The sequence below is a fragment of the Poecilia reticulata genome, linkage group LG7, assembly GCF_000633615.1.
Source record: "Poecilia reticulata strain Guanapo linkage group LG7, Guppy_female_1.0+MT, whole genome shotgun sequence".
In the NCBI taxonomy this organism is placed as follows: Eukaryota; Metazoa; Chordata; class Actinopteri; order Cyprinodontiformes; family Poeciliidae; genus Poecilia; species Poecilia reticulata.
In genome coordinates this window covers 16,204,062-16,230,533 of record NC_024337.1, presented here as the reverse complement: position 1 = coordinate 16,230,533, position 26,472 = coordinate 16,204,062, and the positions used below count along the sequence as shown (strand labels likewise).

General features: G+C 40.4%; 2 protein-coding genes across 2 annotated transcripts in view; one reads left to right on the top strand and one right to left on the bottom strand.

Annotated features, from left to right (window-relative positions):
- The window catches only part of LOC103467798 (integrin alpha-5), a 52,579-nt gene extending 30,383 nt beyond the window's left edge, over positions 1–22,196 (top strand). Inside the window, 16 exon segments of the mRNA XM_074186859.1 lie at positions 79–192; positions 2,969–3,024; positions 3,398–3,555; positions 5,005–5,142; positions 8,262–8,329; positions 10,502–10,652; positions 10,731–10,823; positions 12,432–12,511; positions 12,616–12,696; positions 12,791–12,896; positions 14,123–14,281; positions 14,805–14,912; positions 18,096–18,209; positions 18,737–18,838; positions 18,919–19,041; positions 19,581–22,196. Of these exon segments, the coding sequence (XP_074042960.1) occupies positions 79–192; positions 2,969–3,024; positions 3,398–3,555; positions 5,005–5,142; positions 8,262–8,329; positions 10,502–10,652; positions 10,731–10,823; positions 12,432–12,511; positions 12,616–12,696; positions 12,791–12,896; positions 14,123–14,281; positions 14,805–14,912; positions 18,096–18,209; positions 18,737–18,838; positions 18,919–19,041; positions 19,581–19,664 (1,735 nt within the window). The 3' untranslated portion in view covers positions 19,665–22,196.
- The window catches only part of rapgef3 (Rap guanine nucleotide exchange factor (GEF) 3), a 28,860-nt gene continuing 22,211 nt past the window's right edge, over positions 19,824–26,472 (bottom strand). Inside the window, exons 18-27 of the mRNA XM_008414474.2 lie at positions 26,373–26,470; positions 26,168–26,293; positions 25,763–25,944; positions 24,323–24,413; positions 24,202–24,252; positions 24,007–24,094; positions 23,849–23,913; positions 23,692–23,746; positions 23,487–23,558; positions 19,824–22,822 (exon numbers count right to left, since the gene is read on the bottom strand). Of these exons, the coding sequence (XP_008412696.1) occupies positions 22,704–22,822; positions 23,487–23,558; positions 23,692–23,746; positions 23,849–23,913; positions 24,007–24,094; positions 24,202–24,252; positions 24,323–24,413; positions 25,763–25,944; positions 26,168–26,293; positions 26,373–26,470 (947 nt within the window). The 3' untranslated portion in view covers positions 19,824–22,703. The remainder of the gene's footprint in view (positions 22,823–23,486; positions 23,559–23,691; positions 23,747–23,848; positions 23,914–24,006; positions 24,095–24,201; positions 24,253–24,322; positions 24,414–25,762; positions 25,945–26,167; positions 26,294–26,372; positions 26,471–26,472) is intronic.

The window sequence follows — 26,472 nt, the reverse complement described above, 5'->3', positions numbered from 1 at the left end:
ATGGAAAAAGTATTGAGTTTTGACCTGAAAAGGCTTAAGAAACCCCGAACATCCTCTTTTTGAAATTACTTTTCAAAGGTCGCGGCCAATTGTCAGCGCCGTCGCCTCCCTTACGGTTTCCCCAACAATGATCAACCCTGAGGAGAAGAGCTGTGTGATCACCAGTGGAAACTCCAACATTCATGTTTCCTGGTGAGTGTTAAACTTGTCCTGAGTTTTTTTTTATCCTTTGACTTTGTCAGATTTTGTTTGACCTGAATGTTCTGGGGGGGAAAAAAAGAAAACTAAGATGATGGTTGCCATTTCCCCCATACGTAAACACTGCTATCCTGCCAGGCTGTTCTGATAAGCAGTATCCTTCATGTCAGCTGACACGGTGCTGGTGTGCGCCGGAGGCAGACTTTATTTGACCTATTTTCAGAATGTCTCSGTATCTTAGCCCTTTGCTGTTGGGAAGCGGAGAAATAACATGCTGAATGGGAGCTTTGTAAGCCGTTTTTGGCCTCCTCCTAATGTGAGCAGTTCAGCTCCAGCAACGGGGAGAGGAAACAGATGACTGGTCCTCGCTGCTCAGCATGGTTGACGCCGCACTCGTGTGTCTGCCTTTTCACCCCCCAACTCCCCTTTCTCCACATCCTGATTCATAAAGGAAACTCTTGTATACACATATGTCTTGATTATGCTGCGTTGCCTGGTGATGAGGAGTTTTGGTGGGGGTGAAAGGAGAGCAGAGGGGATAATGGGAAGGGGAGGGGCGAGGAGGTTTCTGCAGTTGGTTTGAATGAGATATTGTTTGGTGGAGGAACACAGCTGGGAAACATCAGGACACGTAGACTCCTGTGAGCTTGCATTCAGTTGTGCAGACACAGGAGCGCGTAAGTGAAGTTATTGCTACTCCCTAAAAGAAGGCTTTGTATTTCCTTCGTCTTATCCCCCCTTTTTCATCTCCATTTCAACAAGATTCCCTTTTTTTCTTTCTTGACCTGCAGAACCTCCTTGAAATGTTTCCACATTTTGTCGTGTGATGGCCAAACTTTTCATTGAGCTTTGCACATGGTGTAGACGAGGAGCGTCAAAGTCTTTTTCATTTTGGGCCACATCAAAAATCTAAATGTTCTTAAAGGGCCGGTTACACCAAAATGTCTGGATAAAACCCATCGAACTGTTAAAATATTAACCCTTTCATGCATAAATTATGATCCTATGTCAGGATTTTTTTTCCAAATTTTTTTAAAAKTTATGTTCTTAAGGCATTAAAAAGGCAGGAAAAAAATTTGTAAAAAAATKTTTTTTTTTATTTTAKTTTTTTTAGGTGATCAATTGTAATTTTCTCCAAATACAAAGCTGTTATTTGAAAAATACATCAGTAGTTTTGTTCTTTAGCAGTTATGTGATGTCGCAATATTTTTTTTTTACCTGCAAGAGTCGTTTACAGTAAAAGGAGGGACTGGGTCGGTTGGCGTGATTTTTTGTCAGTCGGCCATATTGGATCTAACGAAAATAATTTCTTGCATTTGCAGCTGATGGCCAGTAGTTGACGGTGTATTTTATGATGCATCAGGGTCCACTTCAGTGGTTTGTGTGCATTTATAACATAAAAACCCACAATAAGCACAAGAAAATGGCTTTTAGACAGCTGTCCAATGTAGTGACCACTATGCATGAAAGGGTTAATAAAGAACTGTTTGCTTCAGCATTCAATAAGTGTCTCTTTAGATGAAATAATATTCAACTTCTTTCCACACTGATCAGTCTCTCCAGGATTTTGAGATTGTTTTTTTTCATTCAAAATCACAGGACTTTAGGAATTTTTATGATATTTGCGCTAATATGTGATGTTAAAAGTGACTTTTTGTTACTCGCCGTATCGATCACTATAACTCGACATCAGGTAAAGCCGAGGCAGCGCTCACTTAAGCCCAAGGTTTTYGATGAGTTCTGAGAAAAAAATTGCAGTAAAATCAGAAAATGTGGGGATCTGTTAATTTCGTGTGAATTTTGCAGATTTGTGAAAATTCGAAGTAAATTATAWTATTGATGTAACTTGGAGTCTAAAGGGCCACATAAAAAGGGCCGGATTTCGCCTYGAGTCTGACACTTGTGTGTTTGAATGACCCGATCAAAGACCAAATCTAGACTCAGCTGAGAGTTTGTGGCAAAACTTGGATGATGATGTTCACAGACTGAGCTTCTAAAGATGTTCATTGTTGGTGTAGATATACACCAGAATATCTACACCATCTTGTAACCCATCTTTCACTCAGGAAAGATGGGTTACAAATGCATGCCACACTTTTCTGATCTTGGTTTGTTTGTAAAACACTCCCACTTTGTGTTGGTCTATCACATAAAATCCCAATTAAAACAAGCTGAAGTTTGTATATGTGACAAAATGTGGAAAAGTTGAAGGCGTACATTTTGCAGTGCACTGCTCAGCAGGTCAAACTGCTGCTCCGTCTTTCACTTGTGTGTGGTTGTCTGTTGGTGGGGGTCGGGGGTCGGGTGCAGACTTGGACAGCAGCAGAAGCATGTTGCGAAGCTGATGTCATGGGAGAGGGCTGCAGGCTTATGCAGACGGCCACTGACTGGTCAGCACTGAAACCCGAGTCTTTTCACAATTTCACCCTTCTTAACTCTGCTATTGCTTTCTGTGTCGGCTGTCGGGTCGGGGGAAACGGAGACCCGGCGCTTTATCAGCCCAGCTGGCGAGAGTGGCCACATGCCAGCTCCGTCTCCAAACATTTAAATATTTCTCACGTTATTCGTTGCATTCCCGGTGTTCCTTGTGATTTGAACCTGGAAACAAGTTGACACAAGAAAGATGGAAACCATGAGGAAAATTAGAAGCAACTTAGGGAAAGTTGTTTGTCTTGTGCAAACTGTGTATTTGGGCCTAATCGTTTTCATTAGTACATTTCCCTTTGTTATTAAATTTTTTACTTTTTTTGTGTGTGTGTGTCTAAAACAGCGTCAATCTGAGTTACTGCATATCTGCTGAAGGGAAACACCTACCGGACAATCTAGGTGAGCCAATTTTCCACATCTGCACTTTATTATGAGCACATATTATGTCAACCAGTCACCAATATTAGCATCTGAGATGCATAGCAGTGACACGAAGTTTTGACAGGAACTATAGATCTCTGGATTGTTTTTCTGGTGGTGTTTAGTAACCAACTCTTTCCTGCATTCAAACTCTTTCCTTATCATTAGTTATTATCTAATTACACTGTTCTCTAAGCACAGATGCTCTCCCYGCCWCTCTGTTTAGGYTACATCAGCTACGTTGCATTCGCCTCCGAGAATTTATGTCGGGCCTTTTCAGACCTGTCATTAGGTGACTCAGGAGCATTCATCATTCAGTGAATGCTCATTAGTGTTGCTCTCTGGGTTTCAGACTTCCAGGTGGAGGTGCAGCTCGACAGCCACAAGCACAAGCAGAAAGGTGCCGTGAAGAGGGCTCTGTTCCTGGATTCCCAGCAGCCTTCGCTCCAGAAACGCGTCAGGGTTCGCCATGGGGATCGTGTGTGCGACCAAACGAGGATCTACCTAAGAGTATGTCCTCGTAGTTCTGTAGAGTTTTTCTTTATTCAAGTCTACAAAATTCAAAACAGAAACAAACCAATATACTTTGAAGGCAGAGGTAAACTTTAACCTYTGGTTGAAAACCATCCATTTTCAGTCATTTTATTCRTCACATATACATTTTTTAGTCTGTTTCCACTCAGTTACAGTTGGTGACGTCACATTTTTCAAAGTAATGGTGGTGCGTTCACAYGAAACGTGTCCAACACTTTGAGTTTGACGTGTTTGCACTTTGAAGGCAGACGCTTGRCATTTCGCTCTAGACGCGCCTCAGAATCRCTCTACGRCGGCGTTGACATACACGTCAAACTCTTCCTGCATGTTTCATCTAAATACGTTTATTTAACGTGACTCAATGTTTTTGCTGGACGGATTTGGATAGGTCAAACGCAACRAAATTTTTTCAAAGAGTAAAAGTTATAACTTACCTGACTTCTTAAGCAAGGTCCTTTCTGTTCCTGTCTCTGTAGTCATAACTTGTAGATTATAGGATGAGAGCAAACGGCAACAATTAGTTTATCCTCCATAGTTTTTCTTTTTCTAAGATCACGTCGGTARATGCTCCACTACGCCACAAAACGGAGTCTCTCTGATTGATCGACTCTCTGCATCAAGCAGCGAAAGTTCACGTCAAACGCTTCAAATTGCGCCGCGCTAGACGCTCAAAATGCGTCACGACTTGCCTCCACATAGACTTTGAATGTAAACCAGACGCACCTCTCACTCAAAACGTGTTTGGTTTTAACGCACCATTACAGTTCTAATTTTCTTGGCCATCGGAAACAAAAGCAGAATATATCTTTGGTCAGCATTGGAAACATCAACTGGCTCAAAAGAGCAAATAAAACTGAACATTTGAAGGGATTTCTCTTCTCAATCTCTTAACATCTTTCCAGTGCTCAAGAATGATTGAAAAATCCCAAGAAATATGTGTATAATAACTTATTTTGTCACATTTTCTCCAGCATAAAGCTGGGAGAGGAAGTAAAAAGTATTGTCTGTTGACTTTCCAGTGCTGAATACTGATTCCTTTCTGGCTGCTTTTACAGAGTTTAACCCACAATTAGTTTTCTATCATTGTATTAGATTCTAATTCCTAGTTYTTTTTTACATTATTGATCAGTGTCAAGGATCAAGAGAGAGTCCAGTTTTATTCATAGTCCATAAAAGACTCTCTTTAAAGTCTTTTATGGAAATGGGAGACATTGTGATAAAATATTGTATTCTTTTTGCTAAATTAATTTGTGAAAATCTTTTGAAGGGGGTTCAGTTTTGATTTTTTTGAGTTGAACTTTAGCACCGATTCTGATGGTCAGTGGAAACTGTGCTAAAAAGCAAACCCAGCCTTGAACAGATTTTCTTCATTTCTACAAAGCGGGTGTTTATGTAAACTCTGCCATGTGTTTTCTTTACTTGTAGGATGAGAAAGAATTCAGGGATAAACTCTCCTCCATTTTTGTGGCCTTGAACTTCAGCTTGGACCCAGAAGCTGCCTCCGACTCCCATGGCCTGCGGCCCGTCCTCGACTACCAGACCACCAACGTTATAGAGCAGAAGGTACGTAGGCGTCATTTCAAATAGTTTCATCCTCTGGCAATATGGTTAAAAACAACATTGTTGGTCTATAAATCTTTTAAAATCAGTCAATCTGAGAATAATTTGGGTTTGTTTCAGAGAATGCTTAGGGAGATGAGATTTACCACACAGAATAATCATTCTTTTTATCAGTGACCAACTATTTACCAACTCTAAAGGTCTTGATAAAAGATCATCTGTTCATTTCAAAGGGTTGGAGATTTTGCTGATTTTTGTCTTATTTATTTGTTGCCAATTCTGACAAATTTAAGGWCGCCCCGGTTATMAGGATTGGCTTTAAAGATGTTCTAGCTGTGTGTTGATTTAGGAGTAAGCTGGTCTGCTTGGAAGGACATTTCARATCAAAAACTGGGGAAACTCATCATGTCTGATTGTCTTGGCCCAATATTCCAGCGTGTGTGGTGTTTCCTGAAGAAAAACGAGAACGCAGCCTGGTGAATTTGACCAGAAATCAGAAAGCGAGCTAATCAGAAAGCGAGGTGATGAAAATGTGGAGGGAAATCCGTATTACGCAGAAGACAAAGCAACCAGAAGGTCCGGTGGGCGTTGTAAGAAGTCTTTATATTTTCTGTTAAATATACTCCACAAATCATTGCCATTGCTTTTTCCCAGTCAGGCATGTTTGTTTACTCTGAACTCATGATTGATCTCAAGAGGTTTTGGAAGATTTTCCATTTAAAGTCTTAATTTGTGTTTTGTCGTCTCGTGTGTGAGGTCTCAGGTTTTGAAAATCGACCGATAATTTTGAGACGTGTGTAAACCAGAATGGAGTTTTCCTACCAACTTTGTTCCAGGACTGTGTCATAATTGGCTTTTTAGTTTCTGGTTCTAAAAATGAACAATTTAGGTGAAAGTTTTTAACTGACTGTGGATCCTTCCAGCCATTTTGGATTATGCACCATATGTGATTTCAGTTTTGACGGTAGGAGGATGTAGGAAAAATCGATCATTGTACTTTGAACTCTTTTGTTTGTCTTTTTTTCTGGATTGCAGCATTTGTCTGACTCTTTCCTGTTGGTCTCTTTCACTGATGTCTCTTCCAGATATCAAAGCAATTTGTCCTCCAACAGATGTGGTCTGTTGTTGAACTAAAACCTCGAGACAAGCTTGAGCTGTAACACCAATTTTGAACCTGTGGAGAAAAAAACAAAACAAATTTTTAAAGCGTAAACTTGATCCGAGAATGGATGTGTGTAAAAGGGAGTAGTGTAAGACTGCCAACATATTTCATTAATCTTGCCTTATATTGTGTCAGTTGAGGTCTGCGTAAACAGCGAAGAGTGACCGTTGCACCGCAGCCTTGGGTTAGATCAGACGCCCGATGCGCTATTGATTTCTGCATATGTTCTGAGAATGTGTGGCGGGCCTTGTAACGTTTCGCTTCGCAGTGCCAAGTTCTTTTCAAGCTGGCGGGGGAATGAGAGATGGCTGATCTTCTTGGAGCAGTTTCTCTCGCATCCTAACATACTCCACATGTCTCTCTGAAGAGTTATGGCTTTAGGGGAGATCTATTAATTTACATCTTTTGTTAAGATATTGTTGTTTTTTTTCTTTTTGGTTGTGGTGGTTGGGGGCGGGAGGTAATCTGGAAGTGATTTAAATTGTGTATCAATGCCTTTGCTGTTCTTGAAATAACATCATCTGATTGAGTGAACATGAATGATTCATGCTGCCAAGTTGGTGGTCTGATTTTGCTCTGTGATAATGATATTCCTGTTGATGTTGCTGCTGAAGTTAACTGATGGTATGGTAAGAAGTGTGTCTGTGCATCCATAAATTCACGTAAAAGAAATGCTCGTCATAGGTCTTAAATTTGTTGTGGCAGGGCCATTTAATCTCGTATGCAGGTAACTAGTTAAGTAGTAAACCTGTGCTAGTTAGCAAGAGCAGATATATATGTATACGTGTGTAATTTATGTAAATGTGTTGATTATAAGCCTTAAATTTGTTGTGGCAGGGCTATTTAATCTCGCGAATACAGGTCACTAGTATACCCTTGCTAGCTAGCAAGGTTAACTAGATAGCACTGTTATATTGGATATTAGCTGCTAATTCTATACATATTTAAATGTATGTATGTATATAAAAATACATTAATTATAGGTCTTCAATTTGTTGTGGCAGGGCCATTTAATCCTATGTATACAGGCTTCTAGCAATATTTGCTAGCTAGCAAGCATATATTAGCGGCTAGTTGTATGTTACATAGATTATATTTTTGCACGTTTGTAAGTCTTAAATTTCGCTCTAATGGTCCTGTAAAGTTCATAAGAAGTTCATAAGAATCTGAGTTKGTGAAACCGTGATAAGCCTGCCTTGCTCTGACAGAAACRGACTAGTCAAGGGTGAGCATGTGGCCAAGTTAGCATAGTGGTTACCATGGTGACCATAATTAGACCCCTCACCCCCCTCCCCCGGATTGCATAATAACAAGAGGGCGCTTTGCTGCCTGTAATTTCTTGTTCATTTCTATTTATTATCCTCATCGTCACAAACATCATCGCACTGTCAGTCGCAGCGGGATGCATTTTTAGCTTCACCCTGCCGCTGCCTTCGCCACACGTTCAGCGGTCGCTCAATCACTCGGCGGCGTTTCTGCTCCCTGCTYGTCTTCCCCTCGGCTGTAATCTCCGGAGCCTCGCCGCTGTTTTCATGTCAACAAAGATATCTTGTGTCTCAGAGCGTCCTCCGAGCCGGAGGATCCCCACCTCCTCTCTATATGATCATACGCGGCGGTTTGCAGGGTGGTGTAGCGTGTGGTTCGCCACACGGAGCTGTGATGTGGGACACGGGTGAGAGCTGGCAGCTGTGCGCTTCGGATCGTCTCCCGCCTGCATGCGCGCTCCCAAGTTGCTACCTGCTCGTTGTTTCCACGCGTGTTTGTCGCGTTGTGGCAGGTGATTCACGGGACTGTCTGAGGTGGAGGAATCCAGGTGTGCTTTGCTTGGTGGACGGCAGACGGGTGGAATGTGTTAGTCATGCTGCGTGTTGCATCCTGTGGCACAAATCCTGTTTACTGATGAGTTGCGTTACTTGCATTGTATTAAAGCATTTTTGTCACTTCTTTGATTGTCTTTCAGGCTCAGATTCTGTTGGACTGCGGAGAAGACAACATTTGCGTTCCTGATTTGAAGCTGGCAGTCCACAGGTAAGTAGACTCGCATCCTCAAGTGAAAGTTTGTATTTCAGAAAATCAATGATAATAGAGCAGTTTGCAAACATATTCAAATTGAGTGAGTGATATCGACATAAAGGCTAATTTACTGATATTTATTGCCTCATAGAAATAAAGTAAACCTGACAATCCTGACAATATGGACAGTTTTAGTTTTTTTCAAAATGTTATTAGAATTTTTTGTGACTAAAGTGAATAAAAATCATATCTTGATAAGAAAATTTATCACAATAAGTGATAAGCGATACAATAAACTCCCCCCCCCCAATTAAAACCCATTGTACTTTAAGAATTTGTCACTTTACAATCACAAGCATCAGTGTGTTTCAGTATATATTTGCGTTAACATTCAGTCCTTTAACTAGGCCATTCTAAAACATGAATATGCTTGGATGTCAACAGTTCTTATCGTAACTCTAGAGCAGATTTTTTTGGTTGTTGTCCTGCTTCAACGTAAATCTTCATCCCAATCTCAACTCTTGGCAACCTTTAACAGTTTTCCTCCAGTTTTTAACTCCATTAATCATTTAATTAACTCTGACAAGCTTCCCTTCTCCTTCTCGTTTCTGTTGGGCGATGTTTCCACTTTTGCGTTATGCTAATCGGATGATGTAGCAGATTTTGCTCTGATCTGACCAGAGCATCTTCTTCCACATGTTCGCTGTCTCCTATGGCCTTTAGCAAACCGCAGAGCTGAACTCTTTCTTATTGCTCCTTTTTTTTTTTTTTTTACCACTTTTCCACAAAAGCAATTTTTGTGGAGGAAAAATTGTCCTGTCATCAGATTGTCTCTCCTAACCTGGGCTTTAGTGATTCATGGTTGTCATGTCTTTCGTGTCAGTTTAGGAAGATTCCCATTGATGGCCAGTCCTCTGATATGTTTAAAGCTCGGTAAATTGTTTAATAATCTAACCCTACGTTGAACTTCTCCACAACTTCATCCCTGACCTCCATACTAGAAGTGGATGGTTCCACAGGATTACATTTGTATAAGATTTTGAAAATCGTTTTTCTTCCCTCCTCTGCTTCGGTGATGTTTGTTGTAACCTGACAGAAGGTGAAAACGTTCAGCGGCTGAGAATGACGTTTTACAGTCACTGTGCCCTGTAAGCCGCGAACAAGGTTTTCATTCTCTGAACTCTTCACTTGTGCAAATCAGACCTTGATCATAAATACAGCTGGTTTTTGTTTCGATTAACATGCCAGAAAGTGAGTTTTAATGGCCGTAACGTTGTACAGTGGTGTCACGACGTTCCATAAAAACAACAAGCACCACTTTTTCTCCTTATAGCAAAAGTGAAGAAGTGTGTTTGGATAGCTGTTTACAAGAGAGCAACCAAAAAATCTGTTTGCATTTTTCTCAAAAATAACTGCCTCCTCGATGATCCCTTCTCTGCTCTGTCATTTTGATCTCACTTTCCTATATTTATCTCCCATCTGCATTCATTTTTTTCCCCCATAGACGTATGGCTGGATGTAATAATCCATTGGCGAGTGTGATTAGTGCTATCAAAATAGTCTCTTGTTGTTTCTGTCCGCTCTGTAGTAAACCATAGAAACCTAATGGTAGTCGGAGCAGCTGACAGAGTGACATTTGAAAGCATTTACCATTCCCTGGGATGGTGTTTTTATTTGCTCTGTAGGAAAATCACGTAACCTGTTGGACGGGGAATCTGTCGCTGAAGCTTTTGGGTTTTTTGGTGTTTTTATTTGTTTGGTTGTCAAAGTGTGATGCCAGTTGGTTGGACTCAGACTACAGTTGACGCTCAGGCTATTATAGGATCAGATGTTTTATTTACGAGAGCAGGCTGTAATTAGAAAAGTTTGTGCTCCCCACTCAAACTCGCACTGCTATAAACAATGGTGAATGGTAAAGGGTGCAGGCGAAAGGCAGGAATGGCAGCTGATTTTTGTTGTGCTGCATGAATGACTTTATTACTACAACATTAAAAAATAATTGACTGTAGAGGGATTCATGGGAGGAATTTATTTGACGCTCGCAAAGCTTCGAATCTCATCTGTAACCAAAAAACTTTAAAAACACGTTGCTTTTTGAAACTCTCATTACTTACGCTAACCTATTTCTTCAGCAAGTTGTGTAATTGAACACGTCAATAATTTTTTTTTCTTCTGCTGGGCCCTCAGCGACAGGAAGGAAGTCTACCTGGGCGATGACAACTCGCTGACCTTAACGTTCAACGCCAGGAACGAGGGAGAGGGAGGGGCGTACGAGGCAGAGCTGTATGTGGCGTTGCCCCCGGAGGCAGATTACAGCGGCATCGCCCGTAATAATGAGGTGAGGAGAACGACCAAATAAACCCTGTAGATTCTCAAACCTTTTTGTGGGTTGAATGTGTCCTCTTTGTTTCTCCAGAGCCTCACCCAACTCACCTGCAGCTACGACACCGAGAACCAGACCCGATACCTCAGCTGTGATCTGGGGAACCCAATGAAGGCCGGTACCAATGTAAGAAGGCTGCTTTTTCTTTTACTGCAGGCTAAAACTAAGTACACCCTCTTTCAGGGTAGAGTATCCAAAAAATGTACTCAAAGTAAGAGCAGCACAACTTCAATATATTTTTACTCAAGTAAAAGTAAAACGTAGCCATTCAAGAAATTACTTATTGGTAAAAAGTATCTGATCAAATTATCAATCATTTAATATTTAAAAATAATCAGATGGGCCAAAATGTAAAATTTAGTGGAAGATAATTACAATAATTCATATAAGCAATAAAAAAATAATAGTTGGGCAAAAGAAAATATTTCCAAATCAGTTTCTTTCAATAAAAAACATATGGATCTTTAACAAAATCTGCAGGTGAGTGTCTGTGTTTTTCATTCGGTGGGTAGAGAATCCAGAAATTTTACTCAAGTACCGGCAGCGATACTTCAAAATAAAATTACTCAAGTAACAGTAGAATGTACATCGCAGTAAAAATATTCCTAGAGGTATTTTTTTCAAAGTTACTGAGGTAGATGTAATTGAGTAAATGTAACTAGTTACTACCCAACTCTGATTACAGATACACCAATCAACATTTTTTCAACATCTACCGAAATCTAAGGCTTGGTATTGGCCAGAACCGATCCGATACAGAAAAAGTTCTGAATTGACTTGGAATGTTTCATTTTCTATGCACAGACAGACATTAATGTACCGGATTAGAAATGTACTTCATAACTCTGCATGAATACGGCACATTTAAATACACCAATATCTTCACGAGCTTGGTCAGACATGTAGAAACAACTTTAATTTGTTCAGTCGGTGTAAAATAAATAATAAAAAACTGACGAAAGCAAAAGATTGACTACCTTGGTCAAACATGAACAAATAAATATTCTTAAAGTACAATTAGAAATGCTGAAGATGATGTGAAATAAATAAAGCATGACGATGCTTTCCGTCTTTGCGTCGTGTTAACATATTTCTGTATACTCGGTACCAAACTAAAGTCCTGCTTCTATGAGTTATCGATCAGGTAATTTGTTTAACAGCATTTGGCCGAATCCATGTTGCGATTTTTACTGTGACTGGAACAAAATGTTACACTTTTTTAAAGGCGTGTTTCATATCGTAGTACATCATAAATTACTATAATACATTGTTTTGGATGGGTGGTGAATGGAACGGGAAAAGTTTTCCTGTGTCCGGAAACGTTGTGACAGGAAGTGGAGAATACATCTGTAACCCAAACGGCCTGCTGGGAAAAGGTGTTAACAACCTGACGCGATTTTAACAGGAAAGCACAGGAAGTGCCAGGGTGGTGACAGTATGACCAAGTTTGGTATGTTTATCGAAGGATCTTCAGGTTTATTACTGATTTATTCAATGCAGACATTTTGTTCCTTTTAATCTTTTAGATTTTTGATCTAGATTATCTTTAAAATTCCTAACCAGGGACTCGCAAAGCGATGGACCACGTCCTTCTGAAAGTAAAGGTTTACTGAGAATCATTTGTGCAGAACTTCACAAATAACAAGGCAATCTGAAATATATTTAGCGTTTTTTTCTGAGGAAAGTCCTGTTCTGAAAGTTCTGATCCTTATATTTAAAATTTTACGTACGCAGCTTTGGGCGGGTCTGCGATTTACGGTGCCTCGTCTGAAGGACACACACAAAACTGTCCAGTTTTACCTCCAGATACGCAGGTACGTTATGAGCATACTGTGTTTCTATAATACTTTCTGATTCAGAGTTAACAGCACAAACCTAATATCTAGCCCAAATGTTGCTTTTTGTGTTATTTTCACAGTAAAAATGAAAATAACTCCCAAAGTGAGGTTGTTTACTACACCCCTGAGGTGGTGGTCCAGGCTGATGTCATTCTGCAGGGGTGAGTTCAGCTGCAGAGATCCTCTCATTTGAACTTCATTCAGTCTCCAGCTCCTCCCTGCACATGCTCTCATCACCCTCCTTCTCTTTTCAAGTGTGTCTCGGCCAGATAAGGTCTTCTTTCCCCCGGCCAACTGGAAAGCGCCCAAGAGCTACGGGGTGGAACAGGACGTCGGGCCGGCCGTGGAACACATTTATGAGGTAATCGGCCAAGCCAAGCGCTTATCTGTGCAGATTGGGTTTGAAAGTAGATTTTATTGTTCATTCCGGAAAAGAAAATGATTGATTGTGCTGCACCACCAAATTAATGGAGATCCATATCAGATATGAATTCTTCAGTAATCAGTTGGGATCTTTCTAGGAGTCGTCAAAGTAAACTTTCACTCAACATTGATCAGCTTCACTGAACTCTAATGGCTCTCTTCATACACGGCCACCTACTGCCTGAAAACTGGCCTCTGTCCCTTTAAGAACTTCTTACCTTTTCTGCATTACAATGCGTCATCATTGCATTGATTATTGCAATTTATAACTGTTCTTCACTGCAAAAACAAAAATTTTACCAAGTATTTTGGTTCTAATTTCTAGTGTAAATATCTTAGTACACTTGAAATAACACAAAAGTAACTTTTCAGCAATAAATGGGAACTTGTTTTAATAATTCCTTAATTTTGATGAAGTACTACTTATGCTGACAGATTATTTGACTTATAACTAGTACTTTTCATCAATATTGAGGAATCACATACTTAAAACTCGCTGAAAAGTTACTTATAAGTTAGTTTGTATACTAAACAACTTGCTCTAGGAACTAAAATAAAATAAAGAGAGAGAAGGACATGGATAAAATAGTTGTAGTGACAGAAATCTAAGAAAACTGAAGATGCTAATGAAGCTAAGTATGCTACCTGACATGGTTCAGGAAGGAAAGTAAGCAATATTACATCTGGAAACTCAAAAAAAGAGATTATTTATCATCAATACCAAGAGATTACATATATACATATATACTATATGTATAGTTCAACTCAAAACTCTTTGCAAAGTGTATGTTTAATAAAATGCAGGGTTTATCCCATTGTATTATAAGCCTGGCGGGCCACCAGGTTTTACTTGTGCCCCCACCAGGCTAAGCATTGATTATTTTTTTATATGTTTGCATTTTTTAAGACTTTATAGTTGGAGTTCAGGTATTAATCTTCCAATCTTTTAAAAACACATAATCGTCAAGTGATATTGTCAAATTCCTGTGAACTTCAAGCATTTTTAACTCAAAAAGATGACGAGTCGCTGGATGAATGACAGCTCTAGCTCCCTCCTCTGGGCTTAGCAGGTTTTCTGGGGGAAACCTTGAAATGAAATAGTTATTTACTCTCAAAGCTCATATTTCCTTTATTTTTTAATTAATTAATGTATTTTTTCCCCAGCTTGTCAACAACGGCCCCAGTCGGATCAGTGGCACCCTGCTGGAGCTGCGCTGCCCTCTCCGCATCCAGGGTCACGATCTCCTTTACCCTCTGGAGTTCTACACAGAAGGTCCCATCAACTGCACCGCGGACAAAAACCTGAACCACCGTAATCTCAAAGTGAGCGTCTCGCATGCGCGCACACACCTCTCCGGGCCCAATGGGGCTAAATTAGAGATCCTCCTGCACCCAGATTCCCAATGTTTTGCCCACATCCACCTCGTCCTCCCAGCTTCCCAGCTCCACCCATGACACTTAACCCACCGCTGCTTTGAAGTTGGAGCCCTTCCCTTCGCTCCCAGAGATCCACCTCACTCATCTTCAGCATGCACCAACACCCCCTTTCCAACTAGTAGCCTTTGGGATTATGTGGGCAAAACATTTCCATGCAGTTGTTTTTGTTTACATTTGAAGTCTTGACAGATGTTGAGCAGGCCTGGGAGGGTGTCATTCATCTTAGCTGTGACCTCATGGTGGATTTCCTTGGAAATGCTTGAGAGTGGAGTCCTCACATGCTTCTGATTAATGGGGAAAAACCTCAGGGTGGTGCTAACATTAGACAATATATTGACAGAAAAAGCAGCGTTCTCCTTTATTGGTGCCTGTAGATAATCAGAGCTTGTGCGTTTGTGTCTTTCTCCAGCTCCAGCGCACATCGACAGAGTCTCCTGTTCTGGCGCTGAAGGCTGATGAGCATCATGTTGAGAGGAGGGACGTCCACAAGAACTCGCTTGCYCATCTGACCAACCTGGTGAGRCACTCATCGGTTTTAGAGATGAAAATCCCAAAGAAATTTCAAACGAGTTTGAGGATTTTCTGCAATTTGTGTTCAAATTTGAAATGAATCCGTATTTTAAATCCAGTTGTGACACACATTTGTGTTGACGTTATTAGGCCTGAGGTGATTAATTGGATTAATTTAGTAATTGATTAATCACTTACTAAAGTATACAAACTCAAAAAATAAAATTTTACTGAAAGAGCAACTCCCTCAGCACTAATTATACCAATATGTACAGAAATATGTGCATTTTGCATTTAAGATAAAAAAAAAACAGCCTTATTTGGTTATGAATATATTCTACTCAGACTCCTCAAGAGCAGTTTTAACTTCAACTGAGTTGAATCCTGTAAAGAAAATCACCTTCTAAGTACATTTTGCTATCCAATTATTAATAGGTTAATCCAAAAATTAATCAACAAATCAGTCCTGCACTGTATTGATATTAAATCAAGCAGAAATGTTAGAAGTATTTCAGTAGCTGGAAATGAATCATTTGCTGCAATGGTCGAGCTTAAAATGTTTATTTTCTTATATTATAAAGGAATTTAATTATATGGTGTGTGTATAATGATGACACTGTTTTAAAGGCTTTAAAAGTGATTATTGTTATTTGCTTTTACATCAAAAATAAACAAACAATTCAAACGCGTCATTAAAAGCCCAAAACTAATTGAACATTCATGTTGATAAGTGGATGCAAACCCCTGACTGGCTTTGCATGCTTGACTCTGGGGACTGGATAATTAAATTATGAAGCCATTAAAAAGGAGGGGTCAGAGGTCACATATTGGTCCCGTTGTGGCAATTAACATTAAAGACCCTTCAGTCGCTGGCTGGGCAGTGAAACGCTGTGCAGACACGGACATGGGGCGGGACTTTGGCCTCAGATGCACCACTTCCCTCGTCCGTTTATTGGCTCTGGGTGTTCTGACCCGCTGCACACTGGTCCTATTGATCCATGGAGCTGCTGGCCTTATCTGTGGACAGGGACCGCTCTTTGTCTGCCCACCAGGCTCTTCGGACTGTGTTTGTTTTTAARGCTTGTTCAGTGACACTTGAATGTGAAGGAGCCCTCTCTTCAGCTCCCTCTGAGCAGTCGTGTCTGTGGAGGTTATGATGCACAGAGGGCTGATTATAGCTGACCTCATCATAAAAAGGCTTTTAAAAATCAGTTTGACTTGGTTTGAAGTCTGTTGTTTTGATGGACACTGGTTCTGAATGCTTGGTGATGATTGGCTCATTAGTTRATACTAATACCCAGATTTTTAAAAGCAAATGCAATCTGTAGAAATGCAGTCAGTCTGACTGGTTGATGTCTGTGCTGCAGTTTAGTGAACCGGTTTCCATTTAACAGATTAAAAGTAAATGAAATATGTAGTGGTAAAGATGCAGAAGAGGAACGTCGTGAAAATCGCAATTYGACATTACAAGTTTCCTTAGWGCAGTAAAGAAGAACTATGCAATACTTGGTATTGGAGATGAATTGTGATGTATGTTTTTCAATTATTGTCCTGCTGGGACGTTCAGTTGTGTCCAATTTCCAGTCAATCCAAACATGTGGRTGTTTTTGTACTTCTTAATTTGTACATCCAGCTCCTCTGACATGATGCTGCCACCACCATGYCTGATAATTCTTAGATTTGAAAGCCTCACCTTGCCTCCTCTAAAATTATTGTTGTCAATTCTGCAAGTTTCAAAAGTGTGACAGAAGTGTATTTTAAAGATTACAGTTGAAGACCRACTTCTGTCTTGTTGTTTGTTAATCGGTTCACCRATTGCAGTTTTCGGGTCGATCACCGATTACCAACCTGCAGATTCTGATTTTAGCCGACAYCAGTTTTTTTCAATGTTTTTGTCTGAAATGTTGCTCAGTATAAGAAGAAAGTTGCTGAATTGGCAACAGTAGGATCACTATTGTTAACTCTAAATGTGCAGCCATGACCTAGTGGGCCGGTCTGTCAGTCAAACATTTCTAACAGCAGAAAAGAGAAGGACCGTGGTTGATTCTTACATCTTTGCYGMGGTAGATAAGATCAGTGGACAAGATCTGCTTCACATGTGAAAATTGGCCGATCACCGATCTCCCAAAATTAAGGAAATTGGCACAGATAAATCGGTGTCAGCCTTGTAAAACAATTTCCGCACAGTACTTTAAATCAGCTTTCTAAATTCCTCTCCAATCAGACACTGGAGCCATTAATGGGCTATTTTAATACACCCAGAGTGCAGCTTATCTCTGTCTGCTGGCTGTCAAGATAATGAGTAAAATAGCAGAGGGATGTTTCCTGAAACTTGGCGAACAGACGAGCCAAAGGAAGTGTCACGGTAAACTGAATTTGGATCGAGAGACGGGGCGGTGGAGGGCCGTGTTTTCAGGGTGTCACTTTGTTTCTGCATACAGCAGGACTGATGTCAGCTCCAAATCTTTTTCTATTACGTTACGGGGACACCACAAACCTCTCGTGCATTATCCCATCGTGAGGAATTTGTGAAATGTAGCTTCAGGACGACCTTAATTGTTGCTGTATTTTCTCAGACCTGTGTGGCCCTGCGGCCTCAGGCATGCAGCAGTTCCACCAGGAGGAAGCCAACTGATCTGTTCCCTGTCTGTTTCAATACTCATTAAGTCTGTCTAAGACTCAGACTAAAGGAACTGGGCGGTTGCACTCTTCTTTTCTTGGGTTTTCCCTCCTTGGTGTAATAAGTAAACTAATGCTTTCCTGCAGGAAACCCAGTGAAACCCACGAGAGCGGGGGTGGTCTCGCTTTAGCACTGGCACTAAAGGACAGTGTGTGCATGTTGTAAAATGTTAAAGCTGCATTATTGAGACCTAATAAAGATGTGTATTCTACAGTCTTGAGAAAAATGGGCCGGGTTTAGTGGTTGGGCAATAATGTGGCAAGTTGTGCATGCTGCATTTTTACAGTCTCATGACATTCCTTCAGTCTAATTCGAAGCAGGCGTGGAATTGGGATAATAACATTGGGCTCTTTGTTACGTTTACGTGTCCTGAAGCATTTTGACCGTGTTTGTTTTCAGTTTTGCCTTATAAAATCTCACCTGCATTTGCTTTAGCTTGCTCTGTTGTGGCATACGTTTGTGGAGATTATGTTTTCACTACAACATTCTCTTCTGTTTTTTTCCCCATAGTCTTGCTCTAATGCGGACTGCTGGACGCTCCAGTGCAACGTGGGTCTGCTGGAGAAGGGAACCACTGCCATCCTGAAAATGCGCTCGCGCGTCTGGGCCGAGACCTTCACTGAGGTTAGTGGGAGAACAACCTTGCCATTCAAGCTGCCTTCCTCATACATGGACATGTGTTTCCACCAGAGGAAAGAGCTACAAAATACTTCCCCCTAGTGCTTGTGTATTTTCTCATGTCAGGCTTTGGCAGGATCTAAGAAGGAAAAAAAAAACGTGAAAACCTCTGTACCACATTTTGTTTGTGCACACTTGGCCTTTATAACGGTTCTGGATCAGCTGCCACTCTGACTGGAATCACATATTTGCCTCAGGAAACAAAACTGTTGCTTTGTGGAACTCCAGATTGCTGTAACAACAGTTTCCTTTTGTTATTCTTGGCCATCATGTCTATTCTGCAGTCATGTATTCATCACCCACTTCACACACCAACATGGAAGATGTGTGATGTATTGGAAAATCAGTGTCTGTTAGATAGATGTGGTACTGAAGAGGTTTCATTTCCCCATGGTCTGTGTCACCACCTGGTGTAGATTTTATGTACTTCATGCATTTTCAATATATATATATATATTTTTTATATTTTTCAGAAAGCTTACAAGCAATATGTAATGGAGTGTCTGGGCAGGTTCAACGTGAAGAAGATGCCATATGCCATCCTACCCAAGCACTACCCAAGTGGTCAGAAAAAGGTACTTGCTGTCTTTTAACAGGTTGCTGGATTATCGTAGCTGGATTACTGTAAGCTGAGGAACGGTGTCGTCATCCACAGGTGGTGACCCCGGTGGTTTGGAACAAGCCAGATATTGAGAACTCGGTGCCTCTGTGGATCATCGTCTTGGCCATCCTGGCCGGTTTACTGCTGCTGGCTCTTCTCATCTACGTCCTTTACAGGGTGAGTGGAGCAGTTCAGCTAAAAGAGTTTAAAACGTCACTGCTGCTGGTAAGAGAGAAAGCATATTACATCATGTACGCAGTTTCCCTTTCATTTGTGTTTGGGCTTGTAGCATGTAGTTGTATTAAATAACCATGAGGTTTTCAACTTGGTTCAGTTCAGCAGGCTCTAAATTATTTTTATTTATTTATTAAAACAAGAGTTTTCTTATTTTAATGAGTTTTGCATTTTGCTACAAGTCTTTTCATTTAAACAAGATACTGGTCCTGAATTTATTTCCAAGCTCTAACATTTAAACGCTGCTGTAAACATTCGTTAAATAACAAAGTCAAAGGGAATGGAAGCAGCTGGAAATCCCACTTTTACACAGATATCCCCATTCTTTGACGTGTCAGAAAATTTCTTTGACTGTTCCCACTTTATCTACGTCTTTCGTGTCTAAAATAAGATCACATTTAAAGAACCCGCATATAAACTGATGAGGGTTATGTTTGCATCTTATTCCTGCATATTTGATTTTCGTTTTGTTTTCCTTGCAGCTTGGCTTCTTCAAGCGTTCTCTACCTTACGGCACAGCCATGGAAAAAGCCCAACTCAAACCACAGGCTGCCTCTGAGGCCTAACTGATGGGCTGAGGTACCAGAACCACCACATCTGGCCAAATGATTGCAAAGGAGAGAATCACAACGGAACATGTGGCGTGGATCAGAGAGACTACTGGAACTCCGCTGTGCTGCACTAGAGGAAGACAAAAACCCGAGGATCTACAAGCCAAATGAATGTTTTTTTTTATATTTATATCTTTGTTTTTAACCCTGTTGGGATTGTCGTCAAATAGAACTGATCTCTGTGCCTAGAAACAAATTTTAGATCATCCAGCAAAAAGAAGCACACAGGTTGCCATTATCCTGTTCATGCAGGAACAAGTTGGGTTTACTTTTACAGACGCCTGCGATGATCTGCTTCATATTGGTGCTAATGATTGAACACGTTTCCCGTCTCTAACAGGAAACAACCGAAGATTGTGGKKTTTTTTTTTTTTTTTTCAGCTTTCAGGTTAAAAACTGATTTGCAGCAAATACGGTAGCCGGTTTAAGAGCTAAGATGAAATGTTTGACCCTGATATTTACGCCTGTGTGAGCTGTTGTCGCTTTCCAGCCCGCCGCCACTATGCAACCCCTGAACAGGAGAAGCGGGTATTAAAAATGCTTTAGATGGATGTTTTTCAGCTGTTTCTGGAAATGATCACTTTCTGCCTCAGGTTGGTGGACAGTGTTTTTTTTTTTTTTTTGCACTCAAAGGAAATCTACTGATATTTTTCAAATACACCAAAGACTGACTGAGCTTCCTTTGAGATTTGACTTTGACTCCTACTGATCACTTCGTCCAAGTCTTGTGCGTGTTGTTCTCAGCGTCAGCGCAGCGCCGCTAGCCAGCTGGGTCCGCCACAGACTTGTTGAACCTCATGTCGAAGCAGCGCGGCGCTTCCTGTCAGAAAGTGGTGCTCTCCTGTCTTTTCTGATGCTTAAAGGGGGAAAGAAGCACACAGAGATGTCGGCCGTGGTAGCATGATGAAAACGGACAGAGACGGGACAGGCAGCAATGATGTAGCCTTGACAGGAGGCTGAAGAACGAAAGATCCTGTCAGTGATGCTGAATGAGATACTGTATTTTATTTTGTTTTTTTTTGGTGAGTAAAATGAATGAGACGCAGCTGACATCATCCCACTACCAAAAAGGCTACAGGGACTGAACAATAAGTCATTGTATTTGCTTCTTTTATATGCAGGTGCATCTGAATAAATGAAAATATCAGCAAAAAGAGCATTTATTTCAGTAATTTGGCTCAAAAAGTAATGGGGAATTTTAAGAGTTCTTGATCTGTTTTTCCTTCCACTTAACTTTCCGTTAATATGTGTACATGCAATACTGGAGAGTGTTTGTGTGTGATGTTGCCACAACATAACATATTCCTCCAATAATAATCTATTTATTAATCTCATGTGATTTTCTGAGCTTGAGTGTTGATTTTTATGCSTTTGAAGCCACAATCATCAAAAATGAACAGAATGAAGTGCTAKAAAATGTATTTTTCTTTCAATATTTGAAATAAGTAAATTAACTGGGTGATATTCAAATTTATTAAGATGCACCTCTACTCACGTTTTTGTGCCTTAATGTAAATACTTCATGCCTGTGGGTTAGCGTTAGGGTTGCTTGCGTGTGACTCCATGTGTTCATGGATCCGTGTGAATGATGTATTTAAGTTCTTTTGTTTCGAGTGTGTCTGGTTTTTACCTTTCCTGCCGCCTAGTCCTTTGTAGCCTGAGATAATTGAGGTCAGAGTTTTTCGTTATTAAACCCAACAGCAAAAATACCTCAAACAAAGGGATAACAACTAGGCACTGGGAACTACACAATGGTTGGAAGTGCAATATTTATATTCACTCTTTTTGATGTATCACTGCTTTTATTTGATGTTTGTTTTAAACCAGAAGGTGTAGACTAAATCTCCTGTTGGTTTTGGGTTTTTTTCTTGTTTTCTCACTGCGAGCAGAGTGGAATCTAAAAAAAAAAGACTTTCCCCAACTCCAGATATACTCATCCTCACTTCACTGGACTGCTCTGAACTGCCTTCACYGTCTCACAGGTTTATATTACACAGATTGATGCTGAAACAAAGCCACGAAGCATGTTCAGTAGTTACAGGTTCTGCTTTTGCAGCTGTTCAACCTTTTTAGTTGACACGTGTTGTGCACATTTTTCCTCCACCTGCCTCCTAWAACATCCGATCAGCGGAYGATTTGCGTCCACCTGGACGAGAAATAACCCCATTTAGTTATGGATTTAAATCCTTTKTCTGATATTTTCTCTTCCCTTAAATTTGCCAACAGGACCATTCWACTTTTTCCTCCATTGTTACATCAGGAGAAGGCACTGGTAATTATTTTCTCTTTTTTTAATGTCTTCATCCACTTTTTCTCTCCAGGACTTTCTAAAAGAAGCTGTACATATTTGTGACAAGGAGAGTTTTGACTGATTGAGAAATTTCTCACCCCATATTGGGGAGACTTTTTTTTGTGCCAGGTGGAAGGTCTGTTTTTACCTGCTTTGGTTTGTACTTTAAATAATAAAAAAAAAATCTCCTTTTTACCATTTTTTGTGTCCTCATTGACTATGCATAACTTGGAAAATAATTTATTTAGAAAACATCATATGAAAGCATGTGAATGTTTGGCGTTGTTGCCAAAAATGTATAATACAATATATTACTTTAAAAGTGAAAACGGAAGTGCTCAGAAAAGTCAAAGATGGTATTTGTGGCACAAATGTTTAACATGTGTTGTATGAATGCAGCTTACAATGTGTCGTATAAAAAAATTTAACATTTACAGCACATATAGAGCAGCATTTTTACATGTTKATACGAAGCCTTTTGGGGCGGATGTAAGGCTTGCTTGGTAAAAACATTCCCAGCTGTCCTGTTGTTCAGCACTGACGTCATTCCTGTGCATGCTGCACATTTTCACTTCATGCTGTGAACTGCAGAAACATCCATCCTACTCAGGTGACTGTAAAAGTTCAGAAAATCCTTGCAGCCCAGTTTGCACTTCTGATTTTGATGTAAAGCTCCAGTATTTGTCCGTCCGGAGGCGGATGTCCTAGCATTCGATTGTTCTCGACAGCTGGGTGAGCTTCCGCTGGTTGTCGATCACCTTCAGGGTTTGAATGTAGTGTCGGATGTTGCTGGGAGAGCGGAGAGGGAAGGCATGGTCTGAATCTGGGCGAGAAAGAGAGAGAGAGAGAGAGAGAGAGAGAGAGAGAGGGGAAATTAACAGCTGCATGTTAGAAATGTAAACGCAGAAAAAAATGGGCTTTTAAAGCTACAGCATGTAACTTTATAAAAAAAAAAAGTTTTTTACTTATTTGTTGAAATGAGACACAATCTGTGGAAACAAATTGCTCCTCTGCCTTTTCCCTGCTGTCTCCAGAAATGCAAAGCTCCTGGTCAGAAACAACCAATCAGAGCTAGGAGGAGGGTCTTAGCGGTGTCAATCAAGCTCATCCACACCTTGCCAACCATGAATGCTCATGCTAGATAGCATGGTCACCAATGACGGAAAATAAACAGCTTTCCTGCAACGATAAGCTGTTATTCATTTGCAAATTGAGTAGCAAGTACATGAGCATTATCGAGAGCGCTAAGATCTTCCTCCTGGCTCTGATTGGTTGCTTCTGACTGAGAGCTTTGTATTTCTGGAGACRGCAGGAAAAAGACAAGAGGAACTGGAATTTTTTTTTTACTGATTATCTGTCTCTTACTATACTGTCGTGGCATAGCAAAAGTTTTAACAAATATGCATAAAAAAAACCCCCAAACATATTGTTTATATAAGTTACATACTGTGGCTTCAAGTCATGACTACAAAAAGAACATAGCTTACACGTAGACAATCGAGTAGCCGGCCCATCCAGAAACATGCGATCAGCCAGGCCCCTCTGTGGCGATGAAGGCACTGCAGAACAGCAAGAGAATAAAACAAAGTGGATAAAACAAAGTGGATCCCTGCAGTGCAGCTGAAACATGCATATGCCCGTCCTCAGAATGGTGGACTGTTGTTTACGCGACGGCATCCATGGTTCACTTACCGTAAGGTTGGCTTCTGCAACCTCGTACAATTTTAACTGTCTTGGCAAGCATTCGCTAGGACAAGAAAGAGATTAAACATTTCAGTTCCCACAGTTTTACAAAAATGTTTCATTGAATACAATTAGGCCAAAAAGTGAGCAAAAAATAATTCTGTACCATTTTCTCAAAATTCACCAGTTTGTCAACATAGTTTGGGTTGCCTTCATGGATGAATGTCATGTCTGTGCAAAAAAACCCAGAAGGGATTTGGTATTTTAAAAATTCAGAGAAAGATGTCTACTGATTTCTGAAGCTGACTGTTGGTGCTTCTTTACCTTTCAGCAGCAGAGGCATGAAGGGAATGTAAGGAGGACTGAGTTTGGCCACGGCCAGGCGGTAGGCCCTGTGGTTGCGTGAAGGATCCTGACAGAACCAGAGAAAGCATCAACACCAGCATGTCCTACACTCTCACTCACTAATCTAAACAATGCAACAAAATAAGAGATATGAGAGTTTGTGGTGAGAATTACCATCAGTCGCTCATAAGCACAGTAGATTCTTTTAGTTTTGCTCGGTATTCTCTGCAAGGTAAAGTAAAAAGTWGTGTAARAWATTAGAAMAATGTGATATTATATTATCATRTCTGCTCACCTCCCAGGTCTTGTAAAGCCTCTGCACAGCACTGTTGCTCAGACCAAACATCACAGCGAAAAATGAGTTGAGATTCCTCTGCTCTTTTAACCTGGAGATGAATATATGTTTAGAAAACCAGGTTGTTTTTAAAATGTGTGAAATACTGCTGTAAAGAGTTTAGCAATTACACAAAAACAYGGTGCGAACCAAAGGTTGATATCAGAAAAGTGGAAAAAAGCTGYAATTTCCTGTTTCCTTTGATAAAAATGAATGTTTTAAAATGGGGGGATTTGATTCTGGCAACAGACACAAAATTGGGGATGTTTTCAACTTTCATTTAGCAGAGACAGTGAAAAATATGTAAAAATGAACTACTTACAGCTAAAATTGTTGATCCTTCCTAGACAACCTCCTAATGTTTCTCAAAATAGGGCAAGAAAAATGTTTCCATGTTTCCTGATCAAAGTGCCAAATATGGTTAGAAATCTAAGTAAAGCTCCTCTTTGCTCAATGCTTTTGGGATTGTCCATCGTTTTCAACTTCTGATATTAAAGTATAAGAATGTATTCACCAACTCCACTCAACTGGCACGCACCTTGAAAAGAATCAAGCGCACCCAACCCTTTCACTGCTCAAGCTCAGCCAACTCCTTACCTGGCTCACCTGTGCTCACATAACGRTCTCTTGAGACAAAGAACCTCAGCTGAAAGCTTCTTCAAAGGTAGGAAATGGACACTAGTCACCRTTTACATGACTCAGACTGAATTCAGAAGAACAAGATAGATTTATTGTTTGATGCAATGTTTTTATTAGTTCCACTGTTTGAAACATAATTTATTCTCTCCTGTCTGTCGTAGGCTTTCAACTTGTTCATATGCTGCTGCTGCTGAGATTAATCTAAAGAAAAGATGGATAAAAGATGGATAAAAGAAATCACTGAGGGGGAAGATTAATGCTAACTGCTAACTTTGGAGGAAAAAAGCATTTTTCCATGTTTAGGCAAAAGCTGAGGAGGCTKAAGAGAGYAAAAAACTTGACAATTGYGATGCATTGTTTAAWAGATGATCTTAAGGAATATTCAGTACAGTAAATTAAAACACTKTKTGYRSWRTRYRCAMARWKTWWAARWRWRWRWAAMWSYKCTCYCMYWKTRTMTYKTSTYKYGYKTTKTKKTGTKKWRAAAWWWTWWYCCMMYTWWKGRWKKTWATKTKSYTWWTTTTAGAGTCAGTGTTTCACCTCCAGTCAATATCTGACTCTAAAAACAGATTAACATCCATTAGCTGTTGGTGTGCTTTTATTTTATACTGATMGTTTAAAACTCATAGCTGGGCAAAAGAATAAAAACAAAACAAAAGAGACGGGGGTAAWTAAGTGAAGCAATAATTCTATTGAAACAAACTGATGAATTGACCATTAAGTTTGAAATAAAAAGACAAATCAGCTTTCTTGTCTTCTTACACTGAGGCGATTTTGATGAACTTCTTGAGCAGAATGGCCCGTTTGACCAGATCCTCGCAGAGGCACAGCTCAGTCACCACCCAGTACTGGACCACGTTAAAGTGGCGCACAAACCGCTCCAGGTTGGCCGTGGTGGCACCTGGGAATTTATGGCGACCAAATATGTAGTAGACGAGCTCCACCTGCAGAAACAGGGGCACCGCGTCAACACCACGTRAAAAATACAACAGCCTTGAAGTGACTGACAGAAGAGCTGCTTAGAGCGGAGGATGTGATGGCACAGGTTGTTTTACTTGTTATAGCAACCAACTGGGTGGTAAACAATCTTTACTCCTTTGTTCTTCAGTAAGTGGTTTATATTGTCTCGTGAAATGCGATATTTTGTCCAGAAATGTGSGATGTTACCTCATGCATGGCAGTAAACAGTTCCCAGTCGTAGTTGGTCAGTTCTGTGGCGATGTCTTTGGAGCTCATCTGCTCAATCAGGTCAGTCGTTGCCTGTTCTGGGCCCTGCTGGTCCTTCAGCGGCCGCTGTACCAACRGAAGAGCATAATTGTTGGGACTTTTCTAAGAAACTGTATGAAATATGCAGAAGACAAACATTCCTCACCAGCTGTTCCACGTCGCTGCTTGTACAGATGAACAGTCTCTCATTGAGGCCCAGAGCAGTGTAGACTGCAGTGGCATCCAGCTTTAACTGCGCTCTATCT